Here is an 18,706-nt window from a genome sequence, read left to right as displayed (position 1 = left end):
AGAGTCATCATAATAATGTTTTACTGTCATATACAAAAAATCTGCTCCTTCCTCAAAGCTTCACTCAGCTTCACTATTTTCACCAAAGGCCCACCACCCATCGAGCAAAGATGTCTTGACTGGGAGAGATGTGGCGTGGGAGTTGAAGTGAATGAAGTTTTGGCTGAGAATCAGCCATGTAATCAGCAATATTTTGCGTTATGGTTTTCATATTATCACGAACAAGGTATTAGGGTAGTGAATGGATTTTGTCTTGAGCTGTAGCTAGCAAGGAAAGTTAGCCTACAAAGCTGGAAGCTACCAGTATCATCTTGCATTGTAGTGTTCTAACTTGTACTGGACATTGTTTTGGAAACAGTAATTAGCAGTTTCAACATTTCTACATGCCATGTTGCATTATTCAAGTGTGTTAACTTCTGAGCAGCATAAGTGGTGATGCAGCCCAGAGTTCAGTGGTTCCTCATGGCAGGCTAGAGCTAGCATTGAGTAAGTGGTGAAGTCATAAGGACATCGGCTGCGCTGATAGACAGTCTTGATCCTCTCTTAATCAATACACGCAAGACACATTTACCAAACTGTTTTTCATGTTCTAGTATCAAGAAAGTACAGACGTTTTGGTATTCCGTGCAACACTAGTGTGTGTGTGTGTGTGTGTGTGTGTGTGTGTGTGTGTTTGTGTATCCATCCATCTTGTGTGTTTGTGCATGTGTATATGTTTGTATGTGCGTATCAATGCATGCATCTGTGTGTACAGCAGGACTATCACTTGGCCGTGGGGCGTGCCAGGCCTGGAGGATCATGGGAAGCATTGTGAACTCGGGATGATTCAATTAAACACTGTAAATAATTGAGCTAATGGAGAAATTCTAGCCAGCGACCGCATGGGAGAGCTGACATCATGAGGTAAAGAGAAACCATACACCCCCTCCAACCGGAGACATAGCTGTCTGTTTCCAGATCAAAGCACCTGATCTGATTACTCAAACACACACACATGTACACAGTGGTATATCCCCATCCCAAGTCAAAATAAAAGTAAAAGGACAGTGTACGGTCGGACTACCCTGACTGAAATAGCAGGGTTTATTTCGGGACCTGTACAAAGGGCAGGTCAGGCTCCAGGGATAGAACTCGCTGATCCTCACAAACAACATGAAACCCTAACATGAAACCCCATATCAATACATGATTTTACATAATCTTGATGAAAAGCCTGACATTTTTTGTCTCTTCTCTCATCCAAATGATTTAAGGTCATATAATATATGATATGGCGCCGGAGGAGATGGCTGCCGTTTTACGATCTTCTAACCAATTGTGTGTGTTTTTTCGCATTATTTGTAACTTATTTTGTACATAATGTTTCTGCCACCGTGTGTTATGACCGAAAAGAGCTTCTAGATATCAGGACAGCGATTACTCACCCCGTACTGGAGGAATACTTTTTAGAATGGGAAGAATTTACTTCAGATGCCCGACAAGGCCCTCATCCCCGTCATTCGCAGGAGAAAGAGACAAAGATATCGGGATGCAGGTCTGGGTGCCTTGTAAGGATCTGACGGCGAACAGGTAATCTCCCTTCACCGTCAGTCCTATTTGCCAACGTACAATCAATGGAAAATAAAATAGACGAATGATCACGTATATCCTACCAACGGGACATTAAAAACTGTAATGTCTTATGTTTCACTGAGTCGTGGCTGAACGACGACATGAATAACAAACAGCTGGCGGGCTTTAAGCTTTTCGGCAGGATAGAGCAGCGGCCTCTGGTAAGACAAGGGGTGGCTGTCTATGTATATTTATAAACAACAGCTAGTGCACAAAATCTAAGTTTTGAGGTTTGAGAAATCCAAGTCTTGAGGTTTTGCTCGCCTGAGGTAGAGAATCTCATGATAAACCGAAGACCACACTATTTACCAAGAGAGTTTTCATCGATATTCTTCGTAGCTGTCTATTTACCACCACAAACCAATGCTGGCACTAAGATCGCACTCAATGACCTGTATACGGCCATAAGCGAACAGGAAAACACTCACCAGAGGCGGCACTCCTAGTTTCTGGGGACTAGGGGTAGGTAGCTTAGTGGTTAGAGCGTTGGGCCAGTAACCGGAAGGTTGCTGGATCGAATCCCAGAGCTGACAAGGTAAACGTATTTTGTTCTGCCCCTCAACAAAGCAGTTAACCCACTGTTCCCCGGTAGGCTGTCATTGTAAATAAGAATTTATTCTTAATACTGACTAGTTAAATAAAGGTTACATTCTAAAACATTTTTAAAAATGAATGCAGGGAAACTTAAATCCGTTTGCCTCATTTCTACCAGCATGTTAAATGTGCAACCAGAGGGGAAAAAACTCTAGACCACCTGTACTCCACACACAGAGACGTGTACAAAGCTCTCCCTCACCCTCCATTTGGCAAATCTGACCACAACTCTATCCTCCTGATTCCTGCTTACAAGCAAAAACTAAAGCAAGTAGCACCAGTGACTCGGTCCATAAGAAAGTGGTCAGATGAAGCAGATGCTAAGCTACAGGACTGTTTTGCTAGCACAGACTGGAATATGTTCCGGGATTCTTCCGATGGCATTGAGGAGTACACCACATCAGTCACTGGCTTCATCAATAAGTGCATTGATGACGTCGTCCCCACAGTGACCGTATGTACATACCCCAACCAGAAGCCATGGATTACAGGCAACATCGACACTGATCTAAAGGGTAGAGCTGGGACTCTAACCAGAAAGCATTAAAAAAATCCCGCTATTACCTCAGACGAACCATCAAACAGGCAAAGCGTCAATATAGGACTAAGATCGAATCGTACTACACTGGCTATTACAGACTACAACGGGAAGCACAGTGGTGAGCTGCCCAGTGACACGAGCCTACCAGACGAGCTGAATTACTTCTATGCTCGCTTCGAGGCAAGTAACACTGAAACATGCATGAGAGCATCAGCTGTTTTGGATGACTGTGTGATCACGCTCTCCGTAGCCGATGTGAGCAAGACCTTCAAACAGGTCAACATTCACAAGGCCGCAGGGCCAGACGGATTATCAGGACGTGTATTCCAAGCATGCGCTGACCAACTGGCAAGTGTCTTCACTGACATTTTCAACCTGTCCCTGACTGAGTCTGTAATACCAACATGTTTCAAGCAGACCATCATAGTCCCTGTGCCCAAAAACACTAAGGTAACCTGTCTAAATGACTACCGACCCGTAGCACTCGCGCCTGCATCCAGAAAGTGCTTTGAAAGGCTGGTCATGGCTCACATAAATACCACTATCTCAGAAACCCTAGACCCATTCCAATTCGCATACCGCTCCAACAGGTCCACAGATGATGCAATCTCTATTGCACTCAACACTGCCCTTTCCCACCTGGACAAAAGGAACACATATGTGAGAATGCTATTCATTGACAACAGCTCAGCAGTCAAGACCATAGTGCCCTCAAACCTCACTAAACTAAGGTTCCTGGGATTAAACATCTCCCTCTGCAACGGGATCCTGGACTTCCTGACAGGCCATCCCCCAGGTGGTAAGGGTAGGTAACAGCACATCCGCCACACTGATCCTCAACAAGGGGGTATCTCAGGGGTGCGTTCTCAGTCCCCTCCTGTACTCCCTGTTCACTCATGACTGCATGGGCCAGTCACGACTCCAACACCATCATTAAGTTTGCTGATGACACAACAGTGGTAGGCCTGATCCCTGACAACAATGAGACAGCCTATAGGGAGGAGGTCAGAGACCTGGCCATGTGGTGCAAGGACAACAACCTCTCCCTCAATGTGATCAAGACAAAGGACATGATTGTGGACTACAGAAAAAGGAGGACCGAGCACGCCCCCATTCTCATCGACGGGGCTGTAGAGGAGCAGGTTGAGAGCTTCAAGTTCCCTGTTGTCGACATCACCAACAAACTATCATGGTCCGAACACACTAAGACAGTCGTGAAGAGGGCACAACAAAACCTATTCCCCCTCAGGAGACTGAAAAGATTTGGCATGGGTTCTCAGACCCTCAAAAGGTTTTACAGCTGCACCATCGAGAGCATCCTGATGGGTTGCATCACTGCCTGGTATGGCAAGTGCTCGGCCTCCGACCGCAAGACACTACAGAGGGTAGTGCGTACGTCCCAGTACATCACTGGGGTCAAGCTTCCTGCCATCCAGGACCTCTATACCAGGCGGTGTCTTAGGAAGGCCCTAAAAATTGGCAAAGACTCCAGCCACCCTAGTCATAGACTGACTCTCTGCTACCGCATGGCAAGCGATACCGGTGCCCCAAGTCTAGGTCCAAAAGGCTTCTTAACAGCTTCTACCCCCCCAAGCCATAAGACTCCTGAACAGCTAATCAAAGGGCTATCCAGACCCCTCTTTTACTCTGCTGCTACTCTCTGTTTATTATCTATGTGTAGTCACTTTAACTCTACCTACATGTACATATTACCTCAATTACCTCGACTAACCGGTGCCCCCTCACATTGACTCTGTACCGGTACACCCTGTATATAGCCTCGCCATTGTTATTTTACTGCTGCTCTTTAATTATTTGATACTTACATTTTTTATTTTACTTTTTACTTCTTAAAGCATTGTTGGTTAAGGGCTTGTAAGTAAGCATTTCATTGTCAGGTTTATACCTGTTGTATTCATGTGACAAGTAAAATTTGATTTGATTTTTGATATGATATAGTTGTAAATATTAAATCCAACTATTTCCCAGAAATCTAAAAGCATTGGATTGATGGAGGCATGGGCTAGAGCAGGTGTATAAAACAAATGTTGCCCTGGGGGCCACATTCGGTTTTCACTGAGGTCAGGAGGGCCGCATTTAAAATGTATTATATTTCCTTACTGCTGGAAAAAAATTGTCTATCCATTGCTTTTTGAATTTTTGATACTCCCTGACTGTCTAGCTTTCAGTTTGATGACTGTTAGCAAACTAAACAGAGTGAAGAGTCTATAAAATGCTAGTCCATTATCTTTTCTACCCAGTTTTGAATCGGTTTTAGTCATTTCAATGTCGATTGAAACCCCCGCAAAGTAAAAAAAAGGGTATTTTACTCAAGCCAATCCCGGGATAGATTGGGTTTACATTTTTCGAACATACATTCCATCTGAAATGCCCCTTCTTTTTTTTTCTCCTCCCCGGACGGCGCACATGTGATGTGGGAAGGGGTGGCCCGGTCATCTGGAATCCACCGAAGCTCCCCTTTAAGTCTGGGGTAACCACCAGAGCCCTCCTTTAATGCGGTGGGAAATCATTGCCATGTGCTAACGGGAGGTCGGAGGGCACGGAAAATGTTAACTCACTTGAGGCGGCCTTGAGGAAAGGATAGAGAGATGGTGGAGGGAGGGAGTGATAGGGGTGACTGTCTGAGAACTGTTTTGTGGAGGAGGGGATGTAAGTGGAAGGGGAATGCGGTTGAGGGGGCACAGCTTTTCTGGGATGTAGAAGTCAACCAATATTGTGACAGTCAAATGAAAGGTGTCAAGATCAAAAGAGAGGCGGACGAGTCAAATTGTTTTTTTTCTTTTTTTTGCGCACTCACTGGCTGGTGGTGCCCCTTTCAAAAAAAGGTCACTGTCCCAACCTTAAAGTAGGTCTACCTCCTTGGTATGTACTCTACACCTCTTAAGCTCTCTCTTCTTTTCTTCTCCCACTTTTTCACAGGAGTGCCATTATGCTCCCATAAGGCCTCTTTTCTTTTCTTCCCCAATGATCCCGATAAATCAGGGAGGGAGGTTAGGGGGTCAGACTCCGACATTCCTGGGCCCCTGGTTAACCCCTCTATTCTACCCACCTCCCCCTATCACTTCATTGCTACATATCCCAAGCTATGACTGGGCTATTACACATGTTAGACATATACATTCATTTCTATTGGCCACATATGTAGCCTGATGACCCATTTTTATCGGCCATAGGTGGACGCTATTGCTCACATATCACTCTGAATCGAATCATGTCTACACTATTCTGAATCATGTCTACACTATTCTGAATCATGTCTACACTATTCTGAATCATGTCTACACTATTCTGAATCATACTTATGGGTACGTTAAAATTACCTTGCATGCTGAAGGGGGGGGGTCCGAAATATCCTTTTGCAACCTTATACTACAAACCAGTGGCGGATTTAGGTATAGGCGACATGGGCAGGTGACATGGGCTGCCCAGGGCGGTGTCTTGCACGGGTCGCCCGCACAAAAACAATCTAAATGGTGGCATTTGCGCCATCGGTTTTCTATCGCTCATTTGCACGTCACGTCAATGATATCATGTCACCGTGTGGGACTGTGGGTCAATTAACCTTGTCGGAGAGGGCGCCCTGATTCTAGATTGTGAGCTAGGCAGGTCTGGGAAGGTCTCCCACTCAGAAGTACGAGATGGGGAGGGGTGCGAGGGTAGGTTGACCTCAGGTCTCCCCACTGGAAGCCCGAGGTAGGGGGAGCGGGGGAATCTTTCAAATAGTGGACCTCTAACTTTATACAGTACCAATGCAGTTAGTAAAATCAGTCACACTACGAAATACTGTGAATAATATATAGTTTCACAGACATATTGTAGCATTTTTTTCTGGTTTGTGCAAAATCATTAAGAATAATATAAAACCAATCTGCACACCACCAAGGTGAATTGAATTAGTCTTGACAGTGTTGGGGGATGGGTAATGTTTTGATGCTCGAGTGCCAAATCAACACAAATTTGTTTCTATTTGGTTCACCCAGGAAGCCATACAAGCTAGAACCGCCACGGCTACGAACCATGTAAAAGCTTTGCATTCCTGTCACCAGGAAATGGTAAGGTAAACAACATTATATGAACCCAAGCAATATGGCCGCTTCCGTCACTACACAGCCACAACCATGTTTACATTTTTCCCCCTGCCACTGAATCCCACAGAAATCAAATGCGAAAAACAGTTGCTGGGGAATCCAAACAACAGCTTGGCCTGTGTGTTGAGAAAGCCCAGAGGTCCGTCATCATTTCCTGAATAGAGCCCCTCTTTAACACCCCTCTAGCACTCCTCCCCCTCCTTTCTCCTGGTACAGTGTGCTAAACTAAAGGCAGCGTGTCTGGCTACATCATTGACGACGGGAAACTCCGCTAAAAGCTCACAGACAACCTCATTAATCCCCCCCAAATACTTATCCCAGAGGAGTGCAGAGATTCGCTGCATGTCACTGCACGGTGGGTATCCCATGACGACGCTAAGGCCCACTCTGGCTTTAAATATTAATCTCCTGATCCGTCTGCTTGTTTGTTTGGTTTTACCCACCTCCAGGCAGGCTGGGACAAGCCACCTTTTCAACCAGACTGCTACCTGCCAAGCTGCCCGGCACACTTCCTCCTCTTGTGCCCGAATTATTTCCTTTTGTTTGATGCCTTCTCGACACATAGAGAAGTAGAACATTTGTGGACAAAACATTTGTTGGATGTTGACCTATACTCAGTATTCTCACCACAAAGCAAAGCAGATCTGGCGGATGACCAAACAACAACAAAAATAATATGTTCAACCACTAAGACAAAAATAACACTCTCGCTACATTATATAGCGACAACACGATAGCTATACTTCAAAGACGAGTGGGACCTCCGAGGCCAATTGGTATGCTGAGAGAAGAGCCTCCATGTAAATGGATGTCTATCTCTTTCAAAGAGGGTCTAATCATCAGAGACATCTAAGGCGGAGGCGTCACACTGAGCTGCCATCCCCAGCCATCTGGACAGACAGCGGACGCTGCCAAGGCCTTCCTACGGTTGTGCTTGGCCAGGCAGCCGTGATGGCAGAGAGACGATATAGCTAGCTAGCTTTCTAACCAGGCTACAGCAGACAGGGACGCTATAGGTAGCTAGCACTACTAACCAGATGCCGCAGAATAGGGCTAGGGGTAGATGTATGTTGCCACCCAAGAGCAGATCTAGGAACAATTTACCAGGACTCAATCTTTGATCTTACCATAGGAGATGGTTCTCTTAAGCATAGATCAGTGCTAACAAGAACTCTCTCCCTATAGCTCCTGCAGCATGCTGTTATGGAATTGAGAGCCAAGAAAACAAACAAACATACACAGATTAACACTGAAAGTAGGTTTATAGGTTGAGATGTGCTTGATGGCAATTCCCCGAATGTAAGAATCTGTATTTTGTACTAAACTGCAGCAATGACAGAAAAGCATCTGCTGTATACAATTAATACAATCCTGTAGAGTTAGCAAAACTAACTTCCAAAGCCTTGTTTTGTCCACTCTTAAACTTCCCACTGGGCAAAAACGGGTTGAATCAACGTTGTTTTCAAGTCATTTCAATCCAAAAAAAGTCACTGTGATGATGTTGAATCAAGATGGAAAACTGATTGGATTTGAAAAAAAGTCATCAACTTAAGGGAATTTACTATTTTTTTCCACCCAACTTTTGTTGATTTCATGTTAGTTGACAACTCAACCAAATGTAAATCGAAACTAGACATTGAACTAACGTCTGTGCCCAGTGGGTTGTGTGTATTGATATAACTTATTCATCGAATACTACTTTTTTTGTGTCATTCACCCATTACTTCAGCTGAAAGTTATCTTGTTTTGGGAGTGTGTGTGTTTCTCTGAGTGTGGGTGTGTGTTAGTGTTTGAGTGAGCGAGTGTGTTTTTCTGTGTGTGTGGTGGTGCTGTGAATGTTGTGCTGGAGCAGCAGCTACCCCTATTGACAGCTGAAGGGTGATGGACTGTCTGCCTCGGCTCAGCAACCTCTTCTCTTTCTCACCATGCCAAATAGCTCCCTCTATCTTCCACTCTTTTATCAAATCCCTCTATTCCTCCTTGGCTCCATAACAGCTCAAACCCTAAACTATATCTCAAGTTCTACAACCAAATGATAATCCAGGAGCTAACTCAGAATATAAAGGTCATTCTAAAATGCTAAATAGCCTGAAAGCTAACTCTTGGTCCTGGAGCTAACTCGGCTAACTTTTGGAGATAAAATGGTAGCCAACTCTCACTAGCCAGAACTCTGTTGCACTCATATCCGTCCAGAGATTCCACTCACCCAGAATGGTGGAGGGAAAGGGAAGGAAACTGGCTGGAGCTGTAGCCAGCCGCCTCCGCCAGCGCTTACTTTCCCCTTACTGACCCCAGAGGGAGGGAGTGGTGATTTCAACATGGAGGACTAGTTGGAGCACTGCAGGGAGGGAGAAATGGTTCACTTACAGCCGCCGATAAAACCTCCACCGCCTATGCCGATGCCAAGAGCTGAAGAGAGAGCTAGCTAATGGGGTCCTGGGGCGCAACGCCATGCTAACACAAGCGGTCCTCTTTACCTCTCTCTCTCTCCCTTCCTTCCCTCTCTCTCACTTTCCATTCCTTTTCAGTCAGCACTCTCTCCCCCATTCAGACAACCTAAACAGAAAAGTCTCTCTCTTCCCCACTTGGCTCAGAGACTTGGCAAGCCTGCCATCCTCCCTCCTCCCTCCATTCCTGGTTCCACTATGTGTTTCTCCCTTGAAAACACATCTAATGACATAGCCTTTGGAATGGGGAGAGCACAGGGTTCATGGAAAATACAGGGTAGGCCTGCCATATCCAGTTTTATGGGACGTTCCTGGGCCGGGATTCAAAACGTTCTATATTTTATTCCAAGAGGATTTTTTTCAGTTCCTGTCTCCTGGCCTGTATCTCTGCTGCTGGAGCCAGGGCTGCCAAGACACACAGAAAAGCAGCTGCAGCCAGGGTAAAAATAATTACTTCTCTGTTGGTCCCTGCAAGCTTTCCTTCACTGGAGCCCTTGTGCAAATCTCCACTCAAAAACACTTGCTTGGTGTGTGTGTGTGTGTGTCTGCCTTATTCAGCTGCTCTGAAATAAAAAATAAATACAAATCCTGTCATGTTTGAACAGCTTCCCCCCCCCCCCCATCTTATCTCTCTCCGCCACTTTGGGGAATACCAACAGTGTTGCCATAGTTACCTCTCTGGTCTGAAACCATGACAACGGAGGAGTACGAGCATCATTCCAAGGAAGATGACAGGCAAGAAGAGGATAATTGCTTTTGCACTCACATACGCAGGTCGCCGTGCCAGGTTTTACAGTAAATGTGCAGAGTCAGCATGGGTGTGAATGTCATATAGCGATGAGCTCACCGTGCAGCATCATGCACACTAATTGGATTAGGAGCCCAAGCATGCTAATTACCTAGCCTTTATGGAGCATGCTTAATTAATTTAATAGTGCTATGTGCACAGTCAATAAAGGTACACAGTGAGGCTCGTATACTGCACAATAAGCAACTGCAGGGTGTCTCCTGTCTTATTGCCAACCTTAGCACACCCAGGAGAACAGTAAAAGTTATACCCATATAAATGGTTTTAAGAGAGATATGTAGGAATCAGTCGGTAAAGCATCCCCATTGGTTGGTTCTCTTTATAAACCCTAAAGTCTTAGTAGAATTATGTATCTTATTGATAGATAGTTTTGCAACAACCATTATTTGTACAACATCCCTAAACATGTGTGTGTGTGTGTGTGTGTGATGTGTGTGTCATGGTCTTTCTGTCCAAACCTCCAACCCACATCGACATAAGGACATGAGATCTGTCTGAGTCCCAGCAAATGACAAGAGTACTTGTTTCCTAGGGAATTGCTACAGACATGTATAATGTGGCCTGGGATGACGGCATGGATTAGGAGACCTCCGAACACACAAGCACTGGGATCACATACAGTAGGGCTTCCAAAGCAGCTTCCAGGAACGATTGAGTAATGGTAATAATAACCCACCGCCGCGAGACGATGAGCCTCTGGCTAAGCCGCGACACGTCAAGCCCGGGCACTGGCGGAGCTAGATGTCCCTGAGGGGTGAATTCTTCGCCAGACCCTCAGCCAGCTGCATGCCAGGTGCGAGCTGCTAAGCCGCTGGCGAGAGAGACGACAGGGCAGACGGGTAATCCTCCTACCATGTAAATTGTCCACAGACAAGTGTACACATGCACGCACATACACACACATGCCAGTGGAGGCTGCTGAGGGAAGGACGGCTCACTCCATTCTGGCCATTATTATGAATCATCCTCCCCTCAGCAGCCTCCACTGATACATGCACACACACACACATAAGTATGAAGAAGTACACATGCAATGCATGCTCACATACACACACTCATAGAGACATAAGTACGGGTATGAAGGTGTACACACACTTGTTCAAACACACACTTGTACAAACACACACGCACGCACGCACACAACCACACACCCACACACCCACACACCCACAGCTTAACTGGAAACCCCCTCAAAAGCACACACACTCTTCCAAAATCCTGTCAACTGGCGACGTGTGGTCAATGACGCAAATCTCTAAGGTTCAGTTATTCCTTTATTAAACTGTAACAACAACAACCAGCCACAGAAATGGTGTAAGGGTGCAGAACGACTCAGTTGCCATTTAAAGGCAAAGGTGCACGCAATACCAGACACAGTCTGGTGATGATATAATCCATGTAAGGATGTGCATGCCTGATGGTTTGTATTACTGCAGGTCTGAGCATGTGCCCTCAGAAGCCTAATAGTCAAGGTGGTACATTTTTGCAGCAGCCTGGTCTTGCACATGTAATGCAGCTGACCATCTGTTCTGTTGAGCAGCACTTCTAGGGATTAGCTATCATCTGGGAGATGAAAAGTGCAAACTAAGGCCAGACAGGCATAGGAGCAAGGCTCAGTGCAACTGGCATCATTTTTCGTAAATTAATTGGTCATAGCGAAAGCAAAAATGTACATGTTGTCTTACTAGTCTAAATGATTGTGCCACACCATGTAGCCTACTGTTCAATATTTCACTTGGCCATTGTTTGCTGCTGTGTAGTCTACCCCAGATTAGTCAAAATACCTATAGTCGTAGCTGAATTGTTTCTATTTTTCTTACTCTGGAGAAAATACTGTTTAATTGTATCAAATGTAATCATTAGCCTGCTGCTTCTTTTTTTGATGAATTGCTACTGCTCCCTTGTGGCACTAACATTTCAATGCGACCCAATACTACTTACATTGATTTAAAGAAATCCTAACACATCCCCCCCATCTGGGTTCAACATACAACACGTTATATTCAATCAAATGCATACGCTATCGGTGATATCATGTGATTGGGAATTAAATGTGTATTATTTTCGATCGGGCGTTCAATGCGGACACCCTAGCTGTCAAATTAGTCAGCGGTCCTACTGGTCCTTTTTGCTGCGAACTTGTGCCTGTGTGAGGTCATGTACCACCTTTGATATAAGCCAAAATTGAAATATTCTCTTTGTTAACATAGAAATATCAACCATTTCGGAAGTGATGATGGGCGGTAAATCGAGCACAATAGCCGCCGGTGTTTGCGGGGCTCTGTTCGTTGGCTACTGCATCTACTTCGACAGGAAAAGACGGAGTGACCCCAACTTCAAGAACAGGCTACGAGAACGTGAGTGTTGTCCACGTCCTTTGCAACCCGCTCCGGTCTCTGTTTGGGAGACCTGAGGTGCAACAAAATGCCCGAGCCAGGCCGAACTCGTTTAACTATTCCCAATTGGCGAAGTATAGAAGCTTGCATGGTTACGTTAATGGTTTGTGCATTAGATCTGACTCATTAATTGTCAGCGCACTGCTAACCCCAAAAGTCCTGCACATAACTAGCCAGTGCTAACCTAGCTAGCGCATAGCAACTCAACTCTGTTCTCTTATAGAGTTGAGCGTTTCTCTGCTAACTACCTCCTTTATCATGTATTAATGTACTTCCTACTCACTCACAACAAGCGTTCTGTTAGTTGAATTCAGACATTGAAAGATGCACCTACCCTGATTCATTCATTGATGGTGTGTTTTGAACTGTTATGTAATCTAAACCAACCATTCTAGGCTACTAGCCATATCAGACATAGAGCTTGCCAAGCAGCCAAAATCCATCTTTCATACTGTAGCCCAGCTACAATTGTAGTCTAGTTAATGTGGAACTGGAATGTGATCTGTATAGGATTTTCATTGTGACATGCATCCATATGTGTATTCTAATGGTATCCTGTATTAGAGCAACCTGGATATCCCTTGTCGGTATGAAGAAGCTGATAATGCGCCTACAGAGCATTAGACTGCAAACTTTAATGATGAGACTGCATAACTCATAAGGGGATATAAAATAAATACACCTCCACACACTACATAATGGCAGTTCTGCCTTGTCTTCTGCCCAGAATCCCTCACTATAATACAGGAGCCAATTAGAATACACATATGGATGCATGTCACAATAAAAATCCTATACAGATCACATTCCAGTCCCACATTAACTAGACTACGATTGTAGCTGGGCTACAGTATGAAAGATGGATTTTGGCTGTCAGCTGGCCACAATGCTTTATACACCTGCTTTACTGCAATTAAATGAGCCATGTTCCTCTGTTAGCCTTTTTTAAATTTACCTTCCACTCTGGTAGTTAATCACTCTTATCAGAAAAAAATAACTAGGATTGTTTGGTTAGTTGTCACTTGCTATTAAGTATTTCCTGATTCTGACCTGGGTAAACCACTTTATCAAGGGAAGGTGTGTGGATTATTTTGGAGCTTTGTTCAAAGCCGAAGTTGTACTTCAGGGTGTCAATTTAGGATGTTAATGGGACTTCCTTACTGTTCCTAATCATAGTCTTGCATTGTAGGATTGCCTGAGAAACTAAGTTGTCTAAGTACAAACAGGAGCAATCCCCAAAGCTATTTATATTAACAGTGATTGTGTTTACCTCTGCCCAAGGGAGGAGAAATCAGGTGGCTGCAAAACAGGGGTCAGGACTGTCAAAGGTGAGTAAAATCCCCTCAAGGTACTATTTCCATTCTTCCTCAATGAACACACGTCTAAAGAAGTCATGTCTTGTACACTTCAGATGATACCTTGTGGAAAATAATCTCCAATGGCATGTATTGGGACATGTATTGTATGGCATGTATTGTAATCACTGGCATGTATTGGGACACGGCAAGGTGATGGCTGGGTATGACTGATTTGAGACTGGAATTAGTGCATTTATTAAACCTTTTGTCTGTACAGTGGTACCGAATTTCAGTCGGTACCACTGTATAGCTCCCCAATGGAAACAGACCTACTCGACTACACTACACTACACAATCTGTTAATTAAGGCCCACATACTTGACTCGTACAAGAATGGTTCTGTGGCGAAACAAGCCATTGTTTTCTAATGGAGGAAGTGCAAACCCAGCAAGAACTGCTGTGCTGAGCTAGGCGGTGCGTTAAGAGTTCACTTAAATTGAACTCTTACCTTACACCTGACGAAGCCTCGTCGGATTACCCCGACTCATGTGAATAGGCATTTTTCCTGGAGCATAGGCCATCGACAACAGCTTTTCCACCTGCCTATGTTTGAGTTATTTCTTGACCAATGAAAAGAAGTGTGTGTGTTGTGGAACTCTTGCAGCTCCCAGACCTGAAGGATGCTGAGGCGGTTCAGAAGTTCTTCCTGGAAGAGATTCAGCTGGGAGAGGAGCTGTTGGCTCAAGGTAAACCAGTCTTGCTTACATTGACATCACTTAGGCTGTGTGTGACACTCTATTCCCCATATAGGTCTGCTAGTGCACTTTTACCAAGCGATGACCCCATATAGTGCACTACTTTTGAATAAGCGATGACTGCATATTCCCCATATAGTGCACTACTTTGGACCAAAGCATTGACATCCTCCCCCACTACTTTCGACCAGTGCAATGACACCTTGTGCCCCATAATGCACTACCTAATTTACTTTTGACCAGAGTAACGACACTGTTCTCCATATAATGTACTGCTCGTTTTGTCAATCTAAACCTCTTTGCGCTTGGTATTCCGGTATAGGAGATTACGAGAACGGCATCGAGCACCTGACCAACGCCATCGCCGTGTGCGGCCAGCCCCAGCAGCTTCTCCAGGTGCTGCAGCAGACTCTTCCGCCACCAGTCTTCCAGATGCTACTCACCAAACTGCCCACCATCAGCCAGGTACAGTCCTTTTCTCTACTTCAAGGTCATTTAGCAGGCACTCCTACCCTGGGCTGCTTACAGTAAGTGCATACAAGCAAAGAAGCTAATGTATCTAATATGTAGTCAGAACTGCAATCCTATTCAAAATTGAGCTTGTGTAACAACCCCAACACTAACCATCAGCCAGGTATAGTGCGCCTCATACATTTCAGGGTCATTTGCAGTTGCAGGTTCTGAAAAGTTATGTTGCGCTGTGCTATTAGCATAACCATTGCCACAATGTGTGCAACACAGTCTGCTACAGATTTTGTTTTTGACCAAATAACTTTTTAGTGCCCGCATCTGCAGCGGGTACGCTTCTATTCAGAGCAATTTACAGTAAGTGTATTCAAGCAAGAAAGCGGAAACCAACTAGGGCTGGCCAATATGGCCTAAACATTGGTGAGTCACAATATACCTTGATTTTATTTTGAAACATTTTCCCTAAGCTTTGTTGCACAGTTAAAGGTCAATACACCTCAAACAGTCAGCAATAATCTTAACTGAATTCAGGGCTTGTAAAATTATAACTAAGCTAAATATGATCCTTCCACAACCATAAGACTGACTAATAATTTAACTATTTGATTAATAGTTTAACCTTCTTAAAATATATATATAATTGATCTGGCTTTCATGTCTGTCTATGAAATTGCATTTATTTATTTTTTACAAATTTAACCAGAACCATGCACCATGACCAACTTCTTGTAGCAGGCATAATAGAACATTTAACACGGGTCTCGTAAAATCACTCCAGCACAAACCCACGTGCTAGTGAGTAGCCAGCTAATGTTTATTTCAAGTCTGACCAACTTGAATCTATTTGCTAGCCAACAAGGTAGAACAGTTGAACTTATTTAGATATCGAAATCAAGTGGCCTACCTGGATAAACCGATGCTTATTTCTCAGAATGAGAATGAGTTGCCAATTCCTAATGTATTTTTATGCACATTTATAAAAACACACAGACTACACAGCTAGCACACAAGTCTGTGGCTAAAATGCTGCTAGCGGTACTGCGCGTGACAGACCACCATTTTCCACCATCATATTCATTGATACTCATTTTAGTAGGGTCTGCTCTGTACTACATTGAGAGTTGACACATAGAAAGGTTAAGTTCTCGTCTATTTCAGTAAAAGTGTCTTAGCATTTCTGTGTTCCTATGACTGGTTCTGTTGGACCAAACCTCAAATGCTGCAAACAGCGAGTTTAACTTCCTCTATGACAACAAGCAGTTTCTTCCGTCTTTGTTGTGAGGGGCTCGATGTCTGTGTGCTAGTGGGAAGGTGCACAAGGAGCGAAGGAGATGAGACCAAAACGACATAAGCTCATCAAAATAATAAAACCGTAGATTCCTGCGATACAGGCATCTGAACATTTAGCAAAAACAAATTTAGATCTCGCCCAGCCCTAAAACCAGTTGTATTATATGCTAGACAGAAGTACAATTTGATTAAAAAAAACAACAAAAAATGGTCACGTGTTTAACAGATGTTATTGTGGGTGTAGCGAAATGCTTATATAAAAAATACTGCAGCGTTGCCTAGGGATAGAAGCACGGCTGCCCACTATCGGCACCATATTTTTTCAAGAATGAGTTTGGGTAACAAACATGTCTGAGACTGAAACATAGCTCATGACTTTGGTGGAGGTGGATGTGCCTCCGAGTACAGATCCAGCATACTGCTTTTACCTATCAAACCTTGTCAAAAATTACAATGGTCTTTCTAACACGATGAAAGGCACCCACCACACTGTTTAACAATCTGCAGTCCTTTCAGGGGCTGTTGTCTCAACCATAGAGTAGGAGTGCTGATTTTAGGGCCAGTTTTTACCTTGAGTAAGAACATGGACAAAGGGGACCTGAGCCCGTATTCATAAAACATCTGAGTAAGAGAAGATGCTTTTTGAATATGGGCCCTGATCCTAGATCAGCAATTCTACTCTGACTCTTTTATGATTATGGTACGAGATCAACAACGAAGTGGAAACTGGACACATTTTGCATGTTTATGGCTTTAGAATTTGACGTTATTTCCCTCTTTCCTGCAGCGTATTGTGAGCGCACAAGGTAGCTTGAATGAAGAGGACTTAGAATGAGGATCGTCGCTGGAAATTTCCCCTCGGAACCCTCCTATAACAGAGTGCCCCTAGATGCTGATCTTGGGTCAGTTTTGTATTTCCCCCACTAATCGTTAAAGTTAGGATTGGGGAGGGGAAGGTGATCCTAGATCGGTACCTTGGGGAAAGTTAATCCCGGTGCTCCTATAACCAATTTTCTAGACAAGTCAGGATAAGAGGTTAACTTATTTTTAACTCACTTTTTGGAGGATATTGAACATTCTTTCGCTGATGTCCAAATGAAAGAAACATGAACCCGTCCCCCACACGTGTGTTACTATTGGTCGCATCAAATTACCATATCGTGATTTGCAGCAACCAATCAAAAATGCCCATCGGACAGCATTTTTATTGGATTCATATGTAGTTAGAAAAATACATTGTTTTGCTTCTCTTAGTGGTCGGTCTCTGGAAGATGTAGCAAAGCATTTCTCAGCATTTACAATATCATCCCTGCAACCACTCCCACGTTTACACAGCTCTGGGACCATATGTATTAAGCGTCTTGAGTAGGAGTGCTGATCTAGGATCAGGTCCCCCCCTGCCCATGCATTCTTATTCATTGTGATCTAAAAGGGAAATGGATCCTAAAAAAGCATTCCTACTTGAAACATATAGCCCCTGTATTAAAACCTATTTCTACAAACTTCTTAGATCACATGTAGGAACAAGGAAATTGAACGACTGTCTCAATGTTGTTGCTTCATTGTATTTAAGTTATTGTTTTGATTTCAGTCCGACGTGCAGATACTTTAGAAAGTGGTTGAATGTTCTGTTAGGTCATTAAGAGGTTGTTCCTCTTTGTAAGAAATCAAAATAAAAAGGTAAATGACACTTGCTTCTAAAACTTTATTTAGTCTCTCAGATGTCTCTCAGATGTTAATGTCCAGAATAGTTAATGAATGTTTTCCCTACCATTAGGTGGGACGATAGACGTACAGTTGGAAGTTTACATACCGTAGCCAAATACATTTAAAACTGTTTTTCACAATTCCTGACATTTTAATCTTAGTAAAAATTCCCTGTCTTAGTCAGTTAGGATCACCACTTTATTTTAAGAATGTGAAATGTCAGAATAGTCTTATTTCTTTCATAACATTCCTAGTGGGTCAGAAGTTTACATACACTCAATTAGAATTTGGTAGCATTGCCTTAAACAATTTAAACTTGGGTCAAATGTTAGAGGTAGCTTTTCAACAGGCTTCCCACAATAAGTTGGGTGAATTTTGGCCCATTCCTCCTGACAGAGCTGGTGTAACTGAGTCAGATTTGTAGGCCTCCTTGCTCGCACATGCTTTTTCAGTTCTGCCTACAAATGTTCTATAGGATTGAGGTCAGGGCTTTGTGATGGCCACTCCAATACCTTGCCTTTGTTGTCCTTAAGCCATTTTGCCACAACTTTGGAAGTATGCTTGGGGTCGCTGTCCATTTGGAAGACCCATTTGTGACCAAGCTTCAACTTCCTGACTGATGTCTTGAGATGTTGCTTCAATATATCCATATTTTTCCTCCCTCATGATGCCATCTATTTTG

At 43.9% G+C, this 18,706-nt stretch overlaps 1 protein-coding gene across 1 annotated transcript; it reads left to right on the top strand.

The window, feature by feature from the left end:
- Positions 1–12,214: 12,214 nt before the first annotated feature.
- LOC139424717 (mitochondrial import receptor subunit TOM20 homolog) lies at positions 12,215–18,007 on the top strand. The gene is made up of 5 exons (XM_071176803.1): positions 12,215–12,467; positions 13,788–13,834; positions 14,469–14,550; positions 14,882–15,024; positions 17,105–18,007. The coding sequence occupies exons 1-5, from the start codon at positions 12,344–12,346 to the stop codon at positions 17,150–17,152; spliced, it is 444 nt and encodes a 147-aa protein (XP_071032904.1). The 5' UTR covers positions 12,215–12,343; the 3' UTR covers positions 17,153–18,007.
- The last annotated feature ends 699 nt before the right edge of the window (positions 18,008–18,706 follow it).

This window comes from Oncorhynchus clarkii, chromosome 13 (assembly GCF_045791955.1).
Source record: "Oncorhynchus clarkii lewisi isolate Uvic-CL-2024 chromosome 13, UVic_Ocla_1.0, whole genome shotgun sequence".
Lineage (NCBI taxonomy): Eukaryota > Metazoa > Chordata > Actinopteri > Salmoniformes > Salmonidae > Oncorhynchus > Oncorhynchus clarkii.
This window is presented reverse-complemented; position numbering and strand designations above follow the sequence as displayed.